Source organism: Heterodontus francisci, chromosome 33 (assembly GCF_036365525.1).
Source record: "Heterodontus francisci isolate sHetFra1 chromosome 33, sHetFra1.hap1, whole genome shotgun sequence".
Taxonomy (NCBI): domain Eukaryota; kingdom Metazoa; phylum Chordata; class Chondrichthyes; order Heterodontiformes; family Heterodontidae; genus Heterodontus; species Heterodontus francisci.
The window spans coordinates 60050212-60075120 of record NC_090403.1 but is presented as its reverse complement, the minus strand read 5'-3'; the positions used below and the strand labels follow the sequence as shown (position 1 = coordinate 60075120).

General features: G+C 45.5%; 1 protein-coding gene across 1 annotated transcript in view; it reads right to left on the bottom strand.

The window, feature by feature from the left end:
- Positions 1-24909, bottom strand: part of cntnap1 (contactin associated protein 1) — a 109066-nt gene that overhangs the window by 62050 nt on the left and 22107 nt on the right. The window contains exons 2-5 of the mRNA XM_068013083.1: positions 23047-23194; positions 21206-21409; positions 5787-5971; positions 5227-5370 (exon numbers count right to left, since the gene is read on the bottom strand). Of these exons, the coding sequence (XP_067869184.1) occupies positions 5227-5370; positions 5787-5971; positions 21206-21409; positions 23047-23194 (681 nt within the window). The remainder of the gene's footprint in view (positions 1-5226; positions 5371-5786; positions 5972-21205; positions 21410-23046; positions 23195-24909) is intronic.

The following is a 24909-nucleotide window of genomic DNA, read 5'->3' as shown; positions in this document are numbered from 1 at the left end:
AAACACTCCTTTCAGGTGAAGCAGCGATTTACTTGTACTTCTTTCAATGTAGTATACTGTATTCGCTGCTCACAGTGTGGTCTTCTCTACATTGGGGAGACCAAGCGTAGACTGGGTGACCGCTTTGCGGAACATCTCCGCTCAGTCCGCAAGCAGGACCCTGAGCTTCCGGTTGCTTGCCATTTCAACACTCCCCCCTGCTCTCATGCTCACATCTCTGTCCTGGGATTGCTGCAGTGTTCCAGTGAACATCAACGCAAGCTCGAGGAACAGCATCTCATCTACCGATTAGGCACACTTCAGCCTGCCGGACTGAACATTGAGTTCAATAATTTCAGAGCATGACAGCCCCCCATTTTACTTTCTATTTTAGTTATTTTTTCTTCTTTTTTTTTACATTCTTTTTTACATTTTTTTACAATCTTTTTTTGCATTTATTTCATTTCATCTTAGTTTGTTGAGTTTGCTTACCCACTGTTTTTTTCAGGGTTTTTTTCAGGTTTGCACTTGCTGCTGTTCAATATTCAGTGTCCAATCTGCACCTTCTCCTTTGTTATCTCTTGCCCCACCCCCACCTCACTTGCTTATAACCTGTGACTTTTCTAATATTTGTCAGTTCCGAAGAAGGGTCACTGACCCGAAACGTTAACTCTGCTTCTCTTTCCACAGATGCTGCCAGACCCGCTGAGTGATTCCAGCATTTCTTGTTTTTGTTTCAGATTTCCAGCATCCGCAGTATTTTGCTTTTATTTATGGTTCAGGTGAAGTCCGTCCCAATGGTACAGCTCCCATTTTCCCCAGTACTGGTGCCAGTGCCCCATGGATCGAAACCCATTTCTCCCACACCAATCTTTGAACTACACATTTAATTCTCTAATCTTATTTACCCTAACCCAATTTGCTCGTGGCTCAGGTAATAACCCAGAGATTAATTCCTTTGAGGTTTTGTTTTTTTAATTTAACCCTAGCTGCTCATGCTCCCTATGCAGACCTTCCTTCCTAGTCCTATCTATGTCGTTGGTACCCACATGGACCACAACAACTCAATCCTCCCCTTCCCACTGTAAGTTCCTCTCCAGCCCTGAGCAGATGTCCCGAATTCTGGCACCGGGCAGGCAACACAGCCGTCTGGACTCTTGCTCGTTGCTGCAGAGAACAGTGTCAATTCCCCTGACTATACTGTCCCCTACTACCACTACATTCCTATTTACTCCCCCCTCTTGAACCATATCATCTCAATGGTATCAGCCCTGTGAATCTACAATACTCTTGTCCCTTCGTATAATCAGGTACACAAAACTGTGCACTGTTCTCCAACAGTGGCCCATCCCATATACAGATTCGCCTTCACCTCCTCCCTTCACTCCCCCAAAAGCGGTAGGCGGTGGCGTAGTGGTATTATCACTGGACTAGTAACTCGGAAACCCAGGGTATTTCTCTGGGGACATGGGTTCGGATCCCACCACAGCATAAGGTGGAATCTGAATTTAATTAATAAATCTGGAATTTAAAGCTAGTCTAATGATGGCCATGAAACCATTGTCGATTGTTGTAAAAACCCATCTGGTTCACTAATGTCCTTTAGAGAAGGAAATCTGCTGCTCTTACCTGGTCTGGCCTACATGTGACTCCAGATCCACAACAATGTGGTTGACTCTTACATGCCCTCTGAAATGGCCTAGCAAGCCACTCAGTTCAAGGGCAATTAGGGATGGGCAATAAATGCTGACCTGGCCTGCGACGCCCCCATCCCATGAATGAATAAAAAAAGCCCAGAATCAAAGCTCCAGCACAGGAATGATGGGCTGAATGGCCTCTAAGTGCTGTACGATTCTATGAATTACATTAGTCTTTTTGTGGTTTGCTTTACTGGAAGCTAATGGAATGTTGGCCTTTGCTTCAAGGGGCCTGGAATATAAATGTGAGGAAGTTATGCTTCAGTTTTAGGGGGCCTTGGTCCAGTGTCACACTACCTGCATTCAGTTCTGGGCAATACGCCTCGGGCGGATATACTGGTCTTGGGTCCTCCTCCAGCTCGGTGTATCTGTCGCACATGCCCACCCCTCCCCCCCCGTCTCTTGTCTTCCTCTACTCCAGCGAGAATTTTACTATTTTCAATCTCTCATTTTTCTGAAATGTAAAGCTCCACTTTTCTCTCTATTGACCTACTCAGCCTGACCTGTAACTACCTCTGTTTACTATTAAAGTTTGTTAAGCCCCTAATTTGGTATTTGAAAATTCTGACATTATTGTGATTTTTCACCTGTCCATATTATTTATGTTTATAGAAAATGAGATCTGAATGTTCATGAATATTTCATGAAAATATTCTGTGAATATTTCACAGTCTTGCACAGGGAGGTGGAAAATGACAAAAATAGCGATTTACACAAAATTAAAGTCACTCGTGACTGCAGGCTGGACCCAGAGGATTGATCAGTCTATCAGACATGTCCATACCCTGACATGTACCTGTCTCTCCTGCTTTCTACCAAACATTTTTCAAGTTTCCTTAAAAAGATTTGATGAGTTGTTCAGAATGGGCTCAGTCTTTCACAAATACAAACATATTTGGCAGGATTGGAACTGCTCTCCATCTCATCCTCTTCTAGATAAAGACCTTTTCTTTTCTCTGTGTCTCTGTGCTTAGCCTACGCTTTCTCAGGTAGTTACCACTGACTCGGGTAAAAAGTGATTATAATACAACTTAATTCCATATTAAGTTTGAAAGTGACATACTTCAGTCCCAAACAAGAATCTTACACTTAAAGCCAATTATATAGGTATCGAGGGGAGCTGGCTAAGTTGATTGGCTAAATAGACCAAAAAGTATGTTGTTAAATAAACAGTAGGAAGCATTTGAAGCAGCGATTCAAAATGTTCAACAAAAATACATTCCATTATAAATCAAAAACTCAGCAAGAAAAGATCCATCCCTGCTCTCTAGACAAGTTAAGGATAGTATTAGATTAAAAGAGACTAATAATGTTTCAAAGAATAGTAGTAAGCCTGAGGATTTGGGAGAGTTTTAGAAACCAAAGGGCCACCAAAATTGATTAAAAAGAGGAAAAATCGAGAGTAGCCAGGAATATAAAAGCAGATTGTAAGAGATTTTACAAGTATATATAAAGGAGAGTAGCTAAAGTAAACTTGGGTCCCTTAGAGGCAGAGACAGGAGAAATTATCACAGGGAATGAGAAAATGGCAGAGACATTGAACAAATGTTTTGTGTCTGTCTTCATAGTAGAAAATGCAAATTACATACCAGAAAGAGAGGGTAACCATGGGGCTAATAAGGGTGAAGAACTTAAGGTAATTAATAGCAGCAAAGAAAAACTATTGCAGAAACTTAAGGGACTAAAGTCTGACAAATCCCAGGACCTGACGGCCGACATCCTAGGGTTCTGAAAGAAGTAGCTGCCAAGATAGTGGATGCACTGGTTATAATTTTCCAAAATTCCCTAGATTCTAGAACGTTCCCAGTGGATTGGAAGTTAGCAAATGTAACGCTGCTATTCAAGAAAGGAGTGAGAGAGAAAACAGGGAACTACAGGCCAGTCAGCCGGACATCAGTCATCAGGAAAATGTTGGAATCTATTATTAAAGAAGTCTTAACAATGCACTTAGAAAATCAGAGTCTGATCAGACAAAATCAACATGATTTTACGAAAGGGAAATTGTATTTACAAATTTAGAGTTTTTGAGGATGTAACTAGGGTAGATAAAGGGGAACTAACAGATGCAATATGCTTGGATTTCCAAAAGGCATTCGATAAAGTGCCACACAAAAAGGTTAACATGCAAGTTAAGTGCAATGAAGTTGGGGGTAATATATTAGCATGGATAGAGGATTGATTAATGGACAGGAAGCAAAGGGTAGGCATAAATGGGGCATTTTCAAGTTGTCAGGCAGTGAATAGTGGAGACCCACAAGGATCAGTGATGGGGCCTCAGCTATTTACAATCTCTACTCATGACCTGGATGAAGAGACAGAGAGTACCATATCTAAGTTTGCTGATGGTACAAATTTAGGTGGGAATGTAATCTGTGAGGAGGACACGAAGAGGCTGCAAAGAGATATAGACAGGTTAAGTGAGTGGGTAACAAACATGGCAGACGGAGTATAATGTGTGAAGTTTTTCACTTTGGTATTATGAATTAGGAGCAGGAGCAGACCGTTAGGCCCCTTCGTGCCTGAATAGTAAGAATAGAAAAGCAGCATTTTTTTTAAAATGCGAAACGTGTAAAGGTTGATATTCAGAGGACTTGGGCAAGGAATACAAATTAGCACAAAGGTACATCAAGCAATTAGGAAGGCAATTGGTATGTTGGCCTTTATTGCAAGGGGACTGGAGTACAAGAATAAGGAAGTCTTGCTACAATTGTACAGGCTTTGGTGAGATCACACCTGGAATACTGTGTACAGTTTTGGTCTCCATATTTAAGGAAGGATATACTTGCATTGAAGGCAGTACAGCAAAGGTTCATTAGATTAGTCCCTAGGATGAGAGGGTTGTCCTATGGTGAACTGAGTATATTGGGCCTATACTCCCTGGAGTTTAGAAGAATGCGAGGTGATCTCATTGAAACATACAAGATTCTGAAAGGAAAACAAGAAATGCTGGAAATACTCAGCAGGTCTGGCAGCATCCGTGGAGAGAGAAGCAGAGTTAATGTTTCAGGTCTGTTCTGATGAAAGGTCACTGATCTAAAACGTTAAATCTACTTCTCTCTCCACAGATGCTGCCAGACCTGCTGAGTATTTCCAGCATTTCTTGTTTTTATTTCAGAGTTCCAGCATCTGCAGTATTTTGCTTTTATAAGATTCTGAAGGGGTTTGACAGGCTAGACACTCAGATTGTTTCTCCCTGGCTGAGGAATCTAGAACATGGGGACAGTCTCAGGATAAGGGGCCAGTCATTTAGGACTGAGATGAGGAGAAATTTCTTCACTCAGAGGGTTGTGAATCTTTGGAATTCTCTACCCCACAAGGTTGTGGATGCTCCATTGTTGAGTATATTTAAAGCTGAAACAGACAGATTTTTTGATCACTCAGGAAATCAAGGGATGTGGGGAGTGGGCGAGAAAGTGGGATTGAGATAGAAGATCAGCCATAATCAGATTGAGTAGTGCAGCGGGCTCAAAGGGCCAAATGATCTACTCCTGCTCTTATTTCTTATGTTCTTATTCATTTGTACTGTCAGATTTTATTGATTGCTCCCTACCAGGCTTCGTGTTTGTGAATGTCCTGCTCTCGCCAGGTCGATGACACTGATATTATTGTACATGATGTTCTCCAAACAGCCCTGGAAGTTTGGCTTGTCGGCCAGTCTTAGTCTCTCGGTGGTTATCAACCCACCAAAGAAAATCTGAAATAAAGGTAAAATGTAAGAAAGAAAGAAGCTGTTGGGTGAGTGGGTCATTAAACAGCGATCATATAACTTTAATTAAACTACAGCTGAGTCATACAGGACAGAACCAAACGTGCTTCAGCCATTACTCTAGTGATACCACATTAATAACAAAACTCAAATTGGTGGCAGTGATACAAGTAAGCTGGGCCTGAGCAGCAAATGCCAGGATCGACAGGTTCACCAAATCAATGGCATACAAGCAGGATTTGCTGCAACACTTAATACACAAACAAGGGACAAACTCAAATGTAACAGGAAACTATTGAAATATTTAACAAATTTGTAAATGAGTTGAATCTTTTTCAACAATTCAGAAGATTTCAGCTACAGCGTACCAACCTGTGGCAATTCCAAACGTAAAACTAGCTTACCAAAGAATCCAAATCCAGATGGTCAAAATCACCATTAGTGTGCACACGTTCAACATGACCATCGAGTGTGAAATTAACATCTTGCCCATAACGCTCAATTTCAACCATGTGCCAGTGTTGGTCATCTAGCAAACTGCCCAGGATGATAGAAGTCTCTCCACTCACAGAATGGATGTTGCTGCTGCCTGCAGAGGGAATGGAATATACCACAAACTCAATAAACACAGACCTGAATTAACACACACAAAACGCAGTGCATCTGGAACCCTAATACAGTCTACAATTAGCAGTGTGCTTGGGATCCTGCAATTTCTTTTTTTAAATACATTTGCAGCATGTGGGCATCACTGGCAAGACCAGCATTAGTTGCCCATTCCTAACCCCCTTGAGGTGGTGGTGGTGAGCTGCCTTCTTGAACTGCTGCAGTCCATGTAGTGTAGATACACCTGCCATGCTGTTAGGAAGGGAGTTCCAAGGTTTTGATCCAGCGATAGTGAAGGAACGGTAATAAATTTCCAAGTCAGGATGGTGTGTGGCTTGGAGGGGAACTTGCAGGTGGTGATAAAAGCAAAATACTGCAGATGCTGGAAATCTGAAATAAAAACAAAAAATGCTGGAAATACTCAGCAGGTCTGGCAGCATCTGTGGAGAGAGAAACAGAGTTAACGTTTCAGGTCGGTGACCCTTCTTCAGAACTGGCAGATATAAGAAATGTAAAAGATTTTAAGCAAGTAAAGCGGGGGTGGGGATAGAGATAACAAAAGAAGTGTTGATAGGACAAGGTCACAGAATAGCTGACCAGGTCATGGAGCAAAGGCAAACGATATGTTAATGGTGTGCTGAAAGACAAAGCATTAGTACAGATAGGGTGCTAATGGACTGAAAACTGAACAGCCACAAACATGAAAAAAAAAAGTGGGTAGGCACAGTAAAAGCAAACTGAACAAACTAAAATAAACACAAAAAATAAAAAATAACTAAAAATAAAAGTAAAGTGGGGGGCCCATAATGCACTGAAATTATTGAACTCAATAGTTCAATAATTTCAGAGCATGATGGGCCCCCCATTTTACTTTTATTTTTAGTTATTTTTTTTTTAATTTTTTGTGTTTATTTTATTTTAGTTTGTTTCTACTGTGCCTACCTACTGTGTTTTTTTTTTCATGTTTGTGTTTGTGGCTGTTCAGTTTCAGTCCAGTTTCAGTCCATTAACACCCTATCTGTACTAATGATTTGTCTTTCAGCACACCATTAACATATCGTTTGCCTTTGCTCCATGACCTGGTCAGCTATTCTGTGACCTTGTCCTATCAACACTTCTTTTGTTATCTCTATCCCCACCCCCCGCTATACTTGCTTAAAATCTTTTACATTTCTTATATCTGCCAGTTCTGAAGAAGGGTCACCGACCTGAAACGTTAGCTCGGTTTCTCTCTCCACAGCAGGTCTGGCAGCATCTGTGGAGAGAGAAGCAGAGTTAACGTTTCAAGTCAGTTCTGAAGAAGGGTCACCGACCTGAAACGTTAACTCTGTTTCTCTCTCCACAGATGCTGCCAGACCTGCTGAGTATTTCCAGCATTTCTTGTTTTTATTGCAGGTGGTGTTCCTATGTGTCTGCTGCCCTTGTCCTTCTAGATGGTAGAGGCCACAGGTTTGGAAGGTGCTGTCGAAGGACCCTTGGTGAGTTACTGCAGAGCATCTTGTATATGGTACACACTGCTGCCACTGTGTTCCTGCGGTGGAGGGAGTGAATGTTTAAGGTGGTGGAGGGGGTGCTGATCAAACAGGATGCTTTGTCCTGAATGGTGTCCAGCTTTCTGAGCATACATTCAGGCAAGTGGCGAGTATTGCATCACACTCCTGATTTGTCTCTTGTAGATAGTGAACAGGCTTTGGGGAGTCAGGAGATGAGCCAGTCATTGCAGAATTCACAGCCTCTCACCTGCTCTTGCAGCCACAGTATGTATCTGGCCGATCCAGTTAAGTTTCTGGTCAGTGGTGACCACCGTCCCCCCCCCTACCCCACCCCATCCCCCAAGGACATTGATGGTGGGGGATTCAGTGATGATAATGCCACTGAATGCCAAGGGGAGATGGTTAGATTCTCTCTGGCTGGAAATGGTGATTACCTGCCACTTGTGTGGGACAGCTGTTACTTCTGTCAAGAAAACCCTATATGCCAAATGAGAAATATTAATTTAATCAGTTGGAAACTTACATTAGACTTTTAATGGAAAAAATCCTACAAGTTAACTTTAAAAAAATAACAGCCAAGATGGCTACTGCATTTTGCATCTGAAATACCAGGAGATTGAACTGGAGACAAAAAGTCTAACAAGAAGCCCAGCCAGGACAATGCTTTGGCTAACTGAGTAGATTAGCCAGATCACCCTTGTTAGCAGGACATTTAAAGTCATCCCAAGGTATTCATATGAGGAGACGTCCCTCCAGTGGGTAAACACTGACAACCTCACCTAAGAGAAGTTTTGGGATTCAGACTTTGGACCTCATTAAAAACAAAGGGGATTGAGAGAACCATGTGACTATCTGTCCATCTTTGAAAACAACTGAAGTTTTGTTACACAGACAGAAGACAGGCAGTAACTGAGTAGGCAGCAGCGGAAGCCTGCAGACTTCCCTTTCTCTCTTCCCAAAAAACATCAAGTTTGAAAACCATCTGCATCTGGGGGACCCTCCAAGCTGACAGACTGCTACAGCTAGAGACCAGAGGAAAACAGCCAACTACAATTCTGCCTTCAGGAAAACCCTGAGCAAAGCAGGCCAACCACAAAGTGCACTTTGACCAGCGAGGACTGCAAGAATACAGCTTCAGTTGGAGGACTACTGGATCATCCACTTTACAGACTGTGTATTTAAGTTCCATTTATTCTGGACTTTAATCCAACCACCAAATCTATTTTCCCTCTGTAATCTATTTGTGTGCGTGTGTGATTCTCGTGTGAATGTGTGCGTGAATGTGTAGCATATTTTTTAGCATTTTTAAATCGGGGTTCGAGTTTTAAGTATAATAAACTTACCTCTTTTTTGTTTAAACTCAAGAAAACCTGTCCGATTGGCTCTTTCACGATCACAGTAAAGATAAAAGGTAAAACACTCACTGTTTAAAAAGGAATAAACCCTGTTGCAGTCAAATAAGGGGAAAGGCCAGAGGGAGCAACTGTGACCCTCTTCCTCACTTGGCCGTAACACTTGCCACCTATCAGGCCAAGCCTGAATGCTGTCCAGATCCTGCTACATGCGAGCACAGACTGCTTCAGTATCTGTGGAATTGGGGATGGTGCTGAACATCGTGCAATCATCAGCGAATATCCCAACTTTTTGATGGAGGGAAGGTCATAGATGAAGCAGCTGAAGATGGTTGGGCCTCGGACACTACCCTGAGGAACTCCTGCAGTGATGTTCTGGAGCAGAGATGATTGACATCCAACAACCACAACCATTTTCCTTTGTGCTAGGTATAACTCCAACCAGTGGACTTCAATTTTGCTAGGGCTCCTTGATGCCATACTCAGTCAAATGCTGCATTAATGTCAAGAGCAGTCACTCGCACCTCACCTCTGGAGTTCAGTTTTTCTGTCCCTGATTGGGCCAAGGCTGTAATGAGATCTGGAGCTGAGTGGGCCTGGTGGAACCTAACCTGAGCATCAATGCGCAGGTTATTCCTGTGTAAGTGCCACTTGACACCACTATTGACGACCTTCCATCACTTTGCTGATGATGGAGAGTAAACTGATGGGGCAGTAATTGGCTGGGTTGGATTTACATAGAACATAGAACATACAGCACAGAACAGGCCCTTCGGCCCACAATGTTGTGCCGATCCTTTGTCCTCTGTCAAGGACAATTTAATCTATACCCCATCATTCTCCTTTATCCATATACCTATCCAAAAGCCTTTTGAAAGTCCCTAAAGTTTCTGACTCAACAACTTCAACTTCCCCGGGCAAGGCATTCCATGCCTCGACCACTCTCTGGGTAAAGAACCTTCCCCTGACATCCCCCTTATATCTCCCACCCTTCACCTTAAATTTATGACCCCTTGTAACGCTTTGCTCCACCCGGGGAAAAAGTTTCTGACTGTCTACCCTATCTATTCCCCTGATCATCTTATAAACCTCTATCATGTCACCCCTCATCCTTCTCCTTTCTAATGAGAAGAGGCCTAGAATGTTCAGCCTTTCCTCGTAAGACTTATTCTCCATTCCAGGCAACATCCTGGTAAATCTCCTCTGCACCCTCTCCAAGGCTTCCACATCCTTCCTAAAATGAGGCGACCAGAACTGCACACAGTACTCCAAATGAGGCCTTACCAAGGTCCTGTACAGCTGCATCATCACCTCACGGCTCTTAAATTCAATCCCTCTGCTAATGAACGCTAACACCCCATATGCCTTCTTCACAGCCCTATCCACTTGAGTTGCAACTTTCAATGATCTATGCACATAGACCCCAAGGTCTCTCTGCTCCTCCACATGCCCAAGAACCCTACCGTTAACCCAGTATTTTGCATTCATGTTTGTCCTTCCAAAATGGACGACCTCACACTTTTCAGGGTTAAACTCCATCTGCCACTTTTCAGCCCAGCACTGCAACCTATCCAAGTCCCTTTGCAGACGACAATAGCCCTCCTCGGTATCCACAACTCCACCAACCTTTGTATCATCTGCAAATTTACTGACCCACCCTTCGACTTCCTCATCCAAGTCGTTAATAAAAATCACAAACAGGAGAGGACCCAGAACTGATCCCTGCGGCACGCCACTGGTAACTGGGCTCCAGGCTGAGTATTTACCCTCTAAGACCACTCTCTGCCTTCTATCAGTTAGCCAATTCTTAATCCAACTGGCCACATTCCCCACTATCCCATGCCTCCTGACTTTCTCCATAAGTCTACCATGGGGGACCTTATCAAATGCCTTACTAAAATCCATGTACACCACATCCACTGGTTTACCCTCATCCACTTGCTTGGTCACCTGCTCAAAGAATTCAATCAGGCTTGTGAGGCAAGACCTACCCCTCACAAAACCGTGCTGACTGTCCCGAATCAAGCAGTGTCTTTCCAGATGCTCAGAAATCCTATCCCTCAGCACCTTTTCCATCAACTTGCCTACCACCGAAGTAAGACTAACTGGCCTGTAATTCCCAGGGTTGTTCCTATTCCCTTTCTTGAACAGGGGCACAACATTTGCCACCCTCCAATCACCTGGTACCACCCCCGTCAGCAGAGAAGATGAAAAGATCATTGCCAGCGGCTCTGCAATTTCATCCCTTGCTTCCCATAACATCCTTGGATATACCCCGTCAGGCCCGGGAGACTTGTCTATCTTCAAGTTATTCAAAAACCCCAACACATCTTCCCTCCTAACGAGCACTTCCTCGAGCTTACCAGTCTGTTTCACACCGTCCTCTTCAGTAATACACCCCTTCTCATTCGTAAATACCGAAGAGAAGTACTCATTCAAAACCTCACTTATCTCTTCCGGCTCAACACACAGTCTCCCGCTATTGTCCTTGACCGGACCTATGGTCCCCCTAGTCATCCTCATATTTCTGACATACGCGTAAAAGGCCTTGGGGTTTTCTTTTATCCTACCCGCCAAGCATTTTTCATGCCCTCTCTTAGCTCTCCTAATCCCTTTCTTCAGATCCTTCCTGGCCATCTTGTATCCCTCCAGAGCTATGCCTGTGCCCTTTTTCCTCAACTTTATATACGCATCCTTCTTCTTCCTAACAAGACTCTCAACCTCTCTTGTCAACCACGGTTCCCTCACATGACCATCCCTTCCCTGTCTGACAGGGACATGCTTATCAATGGCCCCTACTATCTGCTCCTTGAAAAAGTTCCACATTTCGACCGTGCCCTTCCCTGCCAGCATATGCTCCCAACTTATGCTCCTCAGTTCCTGCCTGACAGCATCATATCTACCCTTCCCCCAATTGTAAACCTTGCCCTGTTGCACATACCTATCCCTCTCCATTACCACAGTGAATGCTACAGAATTGTGATCACTATCTCCAAAGTGCTCGCCCACCAACAGCTCTATCACTTGCCCTGGTTCATTGCCTAGTACCAAATCCAATATTGCCTCCCCTCTGGTCGGGCAGTCTACATACTGAGTCAGAAAAGCTTCCTGGACATACTGCACAAACACTTTTTGTCCTGCTTTTGTTGAAAGGACATACCTGGGCAATTTTCCACATTGCCGGGTAGATGCCAGTCTTGTAGCTGTACTGGAAGGGCTTGGCTAGGGGTGTGGCTAGTTCTGGAGCACAAGTCTTCAGTACTATTACCAGGATGTTGTCAGGGTCCATAGCCTTTGCTGTATCCAGTGCCTTCAGCTATTTCTTCATATCATGAGAAGTTAATCGGATTGGCTGAAGACTGGCATCTGTGATGCTGGGGACCTCAGGAGGAGGCGGAGATGGATCATCCACTTGACACTTCTGGCTGAAGATGGTTACAAACGCTTTGTTGCAAAAGTCTTGTTGTTTGTACTGATGTGCTGAGTTCCCCCATCATTGAGATGTAGATGTTCATGGAGCCGCTGCCTCTTGTTAGTAGTTTAATTGTTCACCGCCATTCACAACTGGATGTGGCAGGACTGCAGAGCTTAGATCTGATCCATTGGTTGTGGGATCGCTTAGTCCTGTCTGTAGCATCCTGCTTCTGCTGTTTAGCCTGCATACAGTCCCATGTCGTGGTGTCATCAGGTTGGCACCTCATTTTTAAGTATGCCTGGTGCTACATTCCTCATTTAACTAGGGTTGGTTCCCAGACTTGATGGTAATGGTAGAGTGTTATGCCAACCACGAGGTTACTGATTCTGCTGCTGTTGATGACCCACAGTACCTCATGGATGCCTAGTTTTCAGCTGCTACATTTGTTCTGAATCTATCCCATTTAGCAGTGCTCGTGCCACACAACACAATGGAGCATGTCCTCAGTGTGAAGATAGAACTTCATCCCCACAAGGACTGTGCCGTGGCCACTCATACCAATGGTGTCAAGGACAGATGCAACTGCGACAGGCAGATTTGAGTACAAGGTCAAGTAGGCTTTTACCCTCTTGTTGGTCTATCACCACCTGCCAATGGCCCAGTCTGCCAGATATGTCCTTCAGGAGTCTGCCAGTTCGGTCAGTAGTGGTGCTACGGAGCCACTCTTGGTGATGGACATTGAAGTCCCCCACCCAGAGTACATTCTGTGTCCATCCAAGTGATGTTCAACATGGAAGAGTACTGATTCATCAGCTGAGATTTCCTTGACCATGTTTGACTTGATGCCATGAGACTTCATTGGGTCCACAGTCAATGTTGAGGACTCCCATGACCACTCCCTCCCAACTGTATACCATTGTGCTACCACCTCTGGGATTCCTATCCTGCTGGAGGGATGGTGATGGCAGATTCTGGGACATGAGCTATAAGGTATGATTGGTGAATATAACTATATTAGGCTTTTGCTCGACTAATCTGTGGACAGCTCTCCCAATTTTTTCACAAGTCCCCAGATGTTAGTGAGGAGTATTTTGCAGGGTTGACTAGGCAGGTTGTACCTTTGTCATATTCAAATCTAGTATCTAGATTGATGCCGGGTGGTTCATCCAGTTTTATTCTTTATATTTTAAACTATCCCACCGTGTCTTTGTCGACCTGTCTGCAGCTTTTGACATGGTTGACCACACCATCCCCCTCTCACGCCTCTCCACTGTCGTCCAGCTGGGTGGGACTGTACTCGGCTGCTTCTATTCTTATCTATGCAGTCACAACCAGAGAATCACCTGCAATGGCTTCTCTTACTGCTCCCACACCATTACCTCTGGTGTTCCAAGGATCTTTCCTTGGCCCCTCCTATTTCTCATCTATGTCGCTGAGGGGCAGTATATCACCAAAAAACACAGTATCAGTTTCCACTTGTATGCTGACAATAAACAACTCTATCTCACCATCACCTCTCTCAACCTCTACTCTGTCTCTGAATTATCAGACTGCTTGTCCGACATCCAGTACTGGATGAGCAGAAATTTCCTCAAACTAAATATTAGGAAGACTGAAGCCATTATTTTCAGAGCCAGCCACAAATTTTCCTGTGGGTCTGCCACACACACACGAAAAGTGCGATAATACAACAATCATGAACAAAATCTGAAGAATTATAAAAACTGACTGTCTTTTAAAAATGAACCTTTCCTTTAAAAAGTGAACAATACTCCAGTTTTCTTTAAATATTCATTTATGGAATGTGGGCATCGCTGGCTAGGCCAGCATTTATTGCCCATCCCTAATTGCCCTAATGGCCGCTGAAGAAAAGGGCTTGGCCTTTGTATATTCAAACTGTCTAACAGGGACAAAGGAAAATCTTCAAAGCTAAGAGGTGTCAACTGCACCCATCCTACACCCATCCTAAAACATTCCAGCACTTACTTTCTGGGAGAACAGTGGAGAGGAGCGGACCTGCGGGAAGAACACAGAGCGGGGAGCAGATAAATACAGCCCAAGGATCGCGGCCTAGAGCACTTACCTTCCAGGAGAGCAGCGGAGAGGAGTCCAGGTGCATCGGAGTTTGAAAACAAAATGAGCAGTGACGTCACAGGAAAGCTGCAAAGTGATTGGTTGGTAAGTAACTGCTGTTAGGGAATAACTTTAAATAGCTGGGTTAGTAAACCACTGTTAGGGCGTGTGTGTAAATAGCTTAATAATAAGGAACAAGTGAGTACTTTTTTTGAGTAAGGTTTATTTTAACTAGTGAACTGTACTGATTTTTAGTAGGATTTATCAGTACTAGTAAGGTTTTATTAATAATTCTAAGGAGTTGTAGTATTGGTAAGGTTTCTTTTTTCTTAGCAATAGCAAAGGATCAACTAATAAATAAAGGAATGGCAGGGTTGCTTTAACCACGAGAGTGCACCTCCTGTGCTATGTGGAAGCTCCAGGATGCTTCCCGATTCCTGGAGAACCATTTGTGCAGGAAGTGTTGTCAATTGAAGCAGTTTGAACTCCGGGTTTTGGAACTTGAGCGGCAGCTGGTGACACTGCAGTGCATTCATGAGGATGAGACCTACGTGGATAGCACATTTATAGATGTGATCACTCCACAGCTTAAGAGTATGCAGGGAGAGAGGGAATGAATGACCAAAGAACAAAGAAAATTACAGCACAGGAACAGGCCCTTCGGCCCTCCAAGCCTACGCCGATCCAAATCCTCTATCTAAACCTGTCGCCTATTTTCTAAGGGTCTGTATCTCTTTACTTCCTGCCCATTCATGTATCTGTCTAGATACATCTTAAAAGACTCTATCGTGCCCGCGTCTACCACCTCCGCTGGCAAAGCGTTCCATGCACCCACCACCCTCTGCGTAAAGAAATTTCCACGCATATCCCCCCTAAACATTTCCCCTTTCACTTTGATCTCGTGTCCTCTAGTAATTGAATCCCCCACTCTGGGAAAAAGCTTCTTGCTATCCACCCTGTCTATACCTCTCATGATTTTGTACACCTCAATCAGGTCCCCCCTCAACCTCCGTCTTTCTAATGAAAATAATCCTAATCTACTCAACCTCTCTTCATAGCTAACGCCCTCCATACCAGGCAACATCCTGGTGAATCTCCTCTGCACCCTCTCCAAAGCATCCACATCCTTTTGGTAATGTGGCGACCAGAACTGCATGCAGTATTCCAAATGTGGCCGAACCAAAGTCCTATACAACTGTAACATGACCTGCCAACTCTTGTACTCAATACCCCGTCCGATGAAGGAAAGCATGCCGTATGCCTTCTTGACCACTCTATTGACCTGCGTTGCCACCTTCAGGGAACAATGGACCTGAACACCCAAATCTCTCTGCACATCAATTTTCCCCAGGACTTTTCCATTTACTGTATAGTTCACTCTTGAATTGGATCTTCCAAAATGCATCACCTCGCATTTGCCCTGATTGAACTCCATCTGCCATTTCTCTGCCCAACTCTCCAGTCTATCTATCTTCTGCTGTATTCTCTGACAGTCCCCTTCAGTATCTGCTACTCCACCAATCTTAGTGTCGTCTGCAAACTTGCTAATCAGACCACCTATACTTTCCTCCAAATCATTTATGTATATCACAAACAACAGTGGTCCCAGCACGGATCCCTGTGGAACACCACTGGTCACACGTCTCCATTTTGAGAAACTCCCTTCCACTGCTACTCTCTGTCTCCTGTTGCCCAGCCAGTTCTTTATCCATCTAGCTAGTACACCTTGGACCCCATGCGCCTTCACTTTCTCCATCAGCCTACCATGGGGAACCTTATCAAACGCCTTACTGAAGTCCAGTAAGTCCACCAGTAAGTCCACCAGACAGTCAAAAAGAATCAGGCAGGTAGTGCAGGAGACCCGAGTGCATCTCACGCTCCAACAGGTATTCAGTTCTGAATACTGAGGAAAGTGATGCTTCACCTGGGGAGTGCAGCTAGAGCCAAGTCCATGGCACCACGGGTGACTCAGCTGCACAGTGGGGTACAGGGAAGACTGAAAGAGCCATAGGGATAGGAGATTCAATAGTCAGGGGAACAGACAGGCATTTCTGTGGCCGTAGATGTGAATCCAGGATGGTGTGTTGCCTCCCTGGTGCCAGAATCAAGGATGTCACTGAGTGGCTGCAGAGCATCCTGAAGGGGGAGGGTGAACAGCCAGCAGTCGTGCTCCACATCGGAATCAATGACATAGGTAGAAAGAGGGATGTGGTCCTGCAGTCAGAATTTAGGGAGCTACGTAAGAAATTAACAAGCAGCACCTCAAAAGTAGTAATCTCTGGATTACTTCCAGTGCCACGGGCAAGTGAGTATAGAAATAGAAGGATAAGGGAGATGAATGCGTGGCTGGAAAGATGGTGCAGGAGGGAGGGCTTCAGATTCCTGGGACATTGGGACCGGCTCAAGGGTATTGGGACCTGTACAGGCCGGACGGGTTGCCCCTGAACAGAGCCGGGACTGAGTTCCTTGCAGGACGTTTTGCTAGTGCTGTTGGGGAGGGTTTAAACTAGTTCAGCAGGCGGATGGGGACCTGAGGGTAGACTCAGTTGGGACAAAATCAGAAATGAAAATGGAAGGCAGAAAATTAATGGATGAGTCTGGAAGACAGAGGAAGCAAAGGTTAGAAAATAAAAAAGAGTTTGGCGGTGCTCAAGGGTATCTATTTCAATGCAAGGGGTACAGCAAATAAAGCAGATGAGCTGAGGGCACAGATAGACACGTGGCAGTATGATATCATAGCTATTACAGAAACATGGCTTAAGGAGGGACAGGAATCGCAGCTTAACGTTCCTGGTTACAGGGTTTTCAGACGTGATAGGGAGGGGGATAAGAAAGGAGGGGGGGGGGTGGCAATTTTAGTCAAGGAAACTATTACAGCTGTGAGGAGGGATGATATGTTGGAAGGTTCATCAAATTAGGCCATATGGATCAAGCTAAGGAACAAAAAAGGGGCAATCACACTGCTGGGAGTGTACTATAGAGCCCCAAATAGCCAGAGGGAGATAGAAGAGCAGATATGTAGGCAAATCTCAGAGGTGCAAGAACAATAGGGCAGTAATAGTATGGGATTTTAATTACCCCAATATTAACTGGGATAGTTTTAGTGTGAAAGGAATTGAGGGAGCAGAATTCTTGAGGTGCATCCAGGAGAACTATTTTGCCCAGTATGTAGCAAGTCCAACAAGAGAGGGTGCAGTTTTAGAGTTAGTTTTAGGAAATGAAGATGGGCAGGTGGAAGGAGTGACAGTGGGAGAGCGGTGGTAGTGATCATAATTCAGTCAGTTTTAATATAATTATGGAAAAGGACAGAGATAGAACAGGAGTTAAAGTTCACAATTGGGGCAAGGCCAATTTTACGAAACTGAGGAGTGATTTAGTGAAAATAGACTGGAAACAGCTACTTGAAGGTAAATCAGTGTCAGTACAGTGGGAGGCATTCAAAGAGGAGATTCAAGGGGTTCAGAGTAAACATGTTCCCACAAAGAAAAAAGGTGAGACGGCCAAATCTAGAGCCCCATGGACGTCAAGGAGCTTACAGAGTAAGATAAGGCAGAAAAGGAAAGCTTATGCCCGACACAGACAGGGATCAAGGGATATGGGGGAAAAGCAGGAACACGGTACTGAATTAGGCGAAGCAGGCCCGAAGGGTAGAATGGCCTACTCCTGCTCCTATTTTCTATGTTTCTATGTATGGTTCTTAATGAATACTTTGCGTCTGTCTTCACAAAAGAGGGGGACAATGCAAATATTGTAGTTAAGGAGGAAGAGTGTGAAGCATTGGATGTGATAAACACAGGGAGAGAGGAAGTATTAATGGCGTTAGCATCCTTGAAGGTTGATAAAATCACCAGGGCCAGAGGAAATGTACCCTAGGCTGTTAAAAGAAGCAAGAGAGGAAATAGCAAGGGGTCTGACCTTTCTGCCAGAGGACTGGAGAACTGCTAACGTTGTACCTCTGTTTAAAAAGAGAGTGAAGGATAGACTGAATAATTACAGGCCAGTCAGTCTAACCTCAGTAGTGGGCAAATTATTGGAATCTATTCTGAGAGACAGGACAAACTGTCACTTAGAAAAGCACAGGTTAATCAAGGACAGTCAGCATGATTTGTTAAGGGAAGATCTTGTTTGACCAACTTGATCGAATTCTTTGAAGAGGTAACAAGGAAGATAGATGAGAGTAGTGCAGTTGATGCGGTCTACATGGATTTTAGCAAGGCTTTTGACAAGGTCCCACATGGCAGACTGGTTAAAAAAATAAAATCCCATGGGATCCAGGGAAATGCAGCAAGGTGGATACAAAATTGGCTCAGTGGCAGGAAACAAAGGGTAATTGTTGACTGCTGTTTTAGCAACTGGTGGGCTGTTTCCAGTGGCGTTCCGCAGGGCTCAGTACTGGGTCCGCTGCTTTTTGTGGTGTATATTAACGATTTGGATGTAAATGTAGGGGGCATGATCAAGAAGTTTGCAGACGACACGTAGATTGGCCGTGTGGTAGATAGCGAGGAGAATAGCTGTAGGCTGCAAGAAGATATTGATGGTCTGGTCAGATGGGCAGAAAAGTGGCAAATGGAATTCAACTTGGAGAAGTGTGAGCTGATGCATTTGGGGAGGTTAAACAGGGCAAAGAAATACATGATTAATGGGAAAATACTGAGAAGTGTAGAGCAAGTGAGGGACCTTGGAGTGAATGTCCACAGATCCCTGAAGATAGCAGGACAGGTCAATACGGTAGTTAAGAAGGCTCATGGAATCCTTTCCTTTATTAGCCGAGGTACAGAATATAAGAGCTGGGAGGTTACGCTGGAACTGTATAACTCATTGGTTAGGCCACAACTTGAGTACTGTATGCGGTTCTGGTCACCTCATTACAGAAAGGATGTAACTGCACTAGAGAGGGTACAGAGGAGATTTACGAGGATGTTGCCAGGACTGGAAAAATGCAGCTATGAGGAAAGATTGGATAGGCTGGGGTTGTTCTCCTTGGAACAGAGAAGGCTGAGGGGAGATTTGATAGAAATGTACAAAATTTTGAGGTGTTTGAATAGAGTGGAGGTGAAGGGTCTATTCACCATGGCAGAGAGGTCAGTGACTAGGGGGCATAGATTTAAAGTGATTGGTAGAAAAATTAGAAGTGAGATAAGGGAAAGGCTTTTTAACCTTGGGGCGGCACAGTGGTTAGCACCGCAGCCTCACAGCTCCAGTGACCCGGGTTCAATTCTGGGTACTGCCTGTGTGGAGTTTGTAAGTTCTCCCTGAGTCTGTGTGGGTTTCCTCCGGGTGCTCCGGTTTCCTCCCACATGCCAAAGACTTGCAGGTTGATAGGTAAATTGGCCATTAGCAATTGCCCCGAGTGTAGGTAGGTGGTAGGGAAATATAGGGACGGGTGGGGATGTGGTAGGAATATGGGATTAGTGTAGGATTAGTATAAATGGGTGGCTGATGGTTGGCACAGACTCGGTGGGCTGAAGGGCCTGTTTCAGTGCTGTATCTCTAAACTAAACTAAACCCAGAGGGTGATGGCGGTCTGGAACTCACTGCCTGAAAGGGTAGTTGAGGCAGAAACCCTCAACTCATTCAAAAGGAGTCTGGATATGCACCTCAAGTGCCATAAGCTGCAGGGCTACAGACCAAATGCTGGAAGGTGGGATTAGAATGGGTGGATCGTTTTTCAGCCGGCACAGACACGAAGGGATGAGTGGCCTCTTTCTGTGCCTTAAACTTCCAATGATTCGTTGATTGAATGTCTTCTTCTGAAACAAAGAAGGTGTGAAGTAGTCACATCCCGGGTCTCTTCCTCATGGCGAACGCACAAAGCATCTCCTACCAGGATGTGAGAAGTAACACAGCTTTACCTTAAAGAAGACAGCTGAGAGAGAGATAGCCCCAGAGAAAGAACAAGAAGAAAAGCAACATCCTGCAGCTTGTTTTCCAGCAAACCAGAAGGCAGGTGCCTTGCGGCAGAATCCTACATCTACACTCCTAAAAGTAATCCAACGCCTTCAAGTGAACTTTCAACTAAGAGAGAAATCTGCAATCACCTCAGGCCTGCAACCCACAAGAATTCGATATCCAAAATAATTCAACAGGTTTACAAGACCTCCCCTCACGTATAATCACTTACCCCTTTTTCCTATCTGTCCTTTCCTTTGTGTGTGCGCGTTTGTGTGTGTGCGTGTGCCTGCGTGTGTGTGTGTGTGCGCGAATGCGTGAGTGGATGCGGTTGCGACAATTTCAGTACAAGGCTACTGATCAATAAACAATTGAGTTTCTGTTTTTAAACCTGCAAGAAAACCTGTCACTGTCTGTTTATTTGACAAATAAAACACCAAGGGGTTAAACCCTAATAACAAAACACACTTGCTGCAGTCAGATGGGGAGCTGAACAGCAGAAACCACCCACATCACAGGGTCACAATACAGGCAACACCAGGTAAGGACGGCAGATTTCTTTCCCTAATGGACAGGTGTGAACCAGTTGAGTTTTTACAACAATCTGGTAGTTTCATCATCACCATTACTGATACTAGCTTTTTATTCCAGATCTATTTAATTAACTGAATTTAAACTCCCCAACTGCCATGGTGGGATCTGAACTGATGTTTCCAGATCATTAGTCCAGGTCTCTAGATTACTAGCCCAGTAACAAGTATTATACAACCTTACACCAGGTCTGTAATTAGCCATGTTCCTGCAATCCAGTAATAGGGTCTGTAATTAGCCCTGTTCCTGAGGTCCGGTAATAGGGTCTGTAATTAGCAGTGTACTTGGATTTGCGTTTCTCTCTGCTCTGTGTGTCTAGTTTTAATGAATGGTCTCTGCCACCACTGAATTCACTGACACCAGTGATGAGCCTCTTAAATGGTACAGTTCCACAAATTAAGTACCTAAATTAATGTGAAACAGGAGTTTTGCTCCCTGCAGCTCCACAGTGATATAATCTCCCTCTTCTCCCTCACTGTGTAAGAGAAGTCCTTCCTGAGCCATGGTTCTGAAGTTGAATGAGATGGAGTCGAACAGTGTGCGAGTGTTTCTCCTCTGGAATCGGTAGCTCAGAGAACTATTCCCATCAAGAGAGACCATGTTAGAATCTAAAAATGGAACACAAATTCTCAACATTATCCTGGCCAAGGCCCAGAAATATCAAACAGCACCAGAGGAAGGGGAGGGGGAGGAGGAGGAAGGAAGGAGGGGGGAAGGAGGAGGAGGGGGGGAGGAGGGGGAGGGAGAGGAAGGGATGAAAGAGAGAAGCATTTATATTGTGCTTCATAGTCCTTTGAATACTTTTGAAGTGCAGTCACTCTTGTATGTAAGAAAGTTTGCAGCCAATTTCCACACAGCACTCTCAGTTAGAAATGACTGAAACAAACAGATTGACCAATACTAATAGTAAAATGATAACAGACTGAAGTACAATATAGGTTGAATTTACAATTCCTACAATTTCATAAACTTGGCAATTTAAAACAAAACTCAAACATTAATTTGGGTTAATTTACACAGCCGGTCCCAATAGTTAAGAGAATTATGTTAACATTTAGGGCAGTGAGCATGTGAAACAGATTACTGACACAGGCAATGGGTTAAATAGGTTAAAGAAGGAATTGAACTGGTCCTGGTCAACAGATGGGATTCAGGGTTACCAGAAATGCACCAAAGGGATAGTGTGGATAGGTGGGCTAGATGGGCTGAAGTTCTCCTGCCTGATTCTGTTACTTTGATATTATGTAATTAAGTTGCTGTGAGATTGCAACATTTAACTATTCTGTTGCAATCGCACAGAATTAGCTCTTCATCAGCTGAAGAAACCAATCTTCTCAAATCAATTAACATAAAACTCGTGTCATTTCCTTCTTGGATCTAAGTTATCAAACAGCCAGAGTGTGTTGCTCGTTCTGTGCGATATTCCCAAACATGCAGGCATTCTCCACTTGTCTAGCTAAACTAGGAGAGTCAGATCTCGTAAACTGAGAGCATGTGTGCAGTTTGGTTCACAAAGCAGCAAGATTTGACACAGACATTACTTTCCTTTGGGTCCATCCAAACTGAAGAGTAAGAAATGTCGGTCACAGACACTGAAAATCTATTTAAAATTCTCAGAACAAATGAAAACATGTTTAAAAACAAATGTACCATATGACATGACAAGAAGCCATGACCTCAACTCTACACTGCCATCTGACTCGTTACTTAAAGTCCTCCAGTCCCATTTTCCTCTTTGATCCCAAAATAAATCCCATTTTCCTGCTTCCTTCCCATATTCTTTTATATTTAATTAATAATCTAGTACCTTTTGGAATACTCTAATTCATACAGCATTGATTACCGAATGATTCACATTCAGAAAACTCTTTCAATGAATCTTCCCCATTTTGTATTTGTTGATTATTTTGAAATTGTGATCCCTCATCTTTGAATTACTGGCCAATAGACAGGATTAATCTCCATTTACTTTCTCTATTCCTTTTAAGCTGAAAATATATGCTTTTAATTGAAAGATCTCTCCCTGGTTGTTCCTTGTTTTTTTGGATGTATCTGCTGTTTTACTCTCTTTTACTTCTCTCTATTGCTGTTCCTCCCTCTCTCTCTCTCTGCAACTGTTTCATTCTTTCCCTCCTGTAACATCTGCATACAGTTCCCACGGCACGATTCCTGCTGCATTACAGGGCTCTCTCACTGGACCATTAACCGGAGTCAGGGTGGGGGTGGGGGCAGGATTGGTACTTGCCATAACAGCAGCCGTAGACTTCCACCCGTAGACCAACGTAATGACTCGGCCTCCAACCAATAGCCACAAACCGGACTGACCGCGCGAGAACTGGCCGCCACAGATCGTGTCGAACCACATCATCAGAATTCCGGTTTCCTGCAAACGTCTAACAAAAGTATTATTCATAGGGTCAGTGAAAGAAAAATGAAAAAGAATTGCATTTATAAAACACCCTTCATGACTACGGGACATTTCAAAGCACTTTGCAGCCAAAGAAGTATTTTTGAAGTGTAGTCACTGTTGTAATGCAGGAAACATGGCAGCCAGTATGTGCACAGCAAGATCCCACAAACAGCGATGTGATAATGACCAGGTAGTCTGTTTTGTGATGTTAATTGCACCATAAAAAGACTGGACAAGACACCAGGGATATCTTGCCATGGGATCCTTTAGAACCACCCGAGCAATCAGATGGGGCCTTTATTCATTGCCTCATCTGAAAGAGTGCAGCACTCCCTCAGTAAGGGGGACGTCACGGGAGGGGGGCGCACTACGGGAGGAGGGTGCACTACAGGAGGGGGAAGATGGTGAGGGAAAGAGAAAGGGGGGGAGAACAGGCTAAATGAGGGGTCGAATGGGTGTTGGGGTAAAGCATGTTAAAGTGAGGTGACTGATATCAACAGTTTTTATAAAAGGCTGTGTTTGCTGATGCCACCACTAGGTGGCAGGGCAATGGCACATGAGCAAATACAGCCTGTTCCACTAAAATGTCACAGTCTGTGACATCAGCAGCTGCCAGGATTAAAGATGGCGCTGCTCAAATAATCACATGGCAGCACACAATGGCCGGAGGGGAGGGAGGGGAGGGAGCAGATGGGCCGGGGAGGGGAGCGGACTGGGGAGAGGAGGGAGGGGGGGAGGGAGCGGACTGGGGAGAGGAGGGAGGGGGGGGAGGGAGCGGACTGGGGAGAGGACTGGGGAGGGAGGGAGGGGGGGAGGGAGCGGACTGGGGAGAGGACTGGGGAGGGAGGGAGGGGGGGAGGGAGGCGGACTGGGGAGGGAGGGAGGGGGGGAGGGAGCGGACTGGGGAGGGAGGGAGGGAGGGAGGGAGGGAGGGAGCGGACTGGGGAGGGAGGGAGGGAGGGAGGGAGGGAGGGGGGGAGGGAGCGGACTGGGGAGGGAGGGAGGGAGGGAGGGAGGGAGGGGGGGAGGGAGCGGACTGGGGAGGGAGGGGGGGAGGGAGCGGACTGGGGAGGGAGGGAGGGGGGGAGGGAGCGGACTGGGGAGGGGAGGGAGGGGGGGAGGAGAGCGGACTGGGGAGAGGAGGGGGGGAGGGAGGGAGCGGACTGGGGAGAGGAGGGGGGGAGGGAGGGAGCGGACTGGGGAGAGGAGGGGGGGAGGGAGGGAGCGGACTGGGGAGAGGAGGGGGGGAGGGAGCGACTGGGGAGAGGGGGGAGGGAGCGACTGGGGAGAGGAGGGGGGAGGGAGCGGACTGGGGAGAGGAGGGGGGGAGGGAGCGGACTGGGGAGGAGGAGGGGGGGAGGGAGCGGACTGGGGAGAGGAGGGGGGGAGGGAGCGGACTGGGAGAGGAGGGGGGGAGGGAGCGGACTGGGGAGAGGAGGGGGAGGAGGAGCTGGGAGGAAGCGGACTGGGGAGAGGAGGGGGGGAGGGAGCGGACTGGGGAGAGGAGGGGGGGAGAGCGGACTGGGGAGAGGAGGGGGGGAGGGGGGAGCGGACTGGGGAGAGGAGGGGGGGAGGGAGCGGACTGGGGAGAGGAGGGGGGGAGGGAGCGGACTGGGGAGAGGAGGGGGGGAGGGAGCGGACTGGGGAGAGGAGGGGGGGAGGGAGCGGACTGGGGAGAGGAGGGGGGGAGGGAGCGGA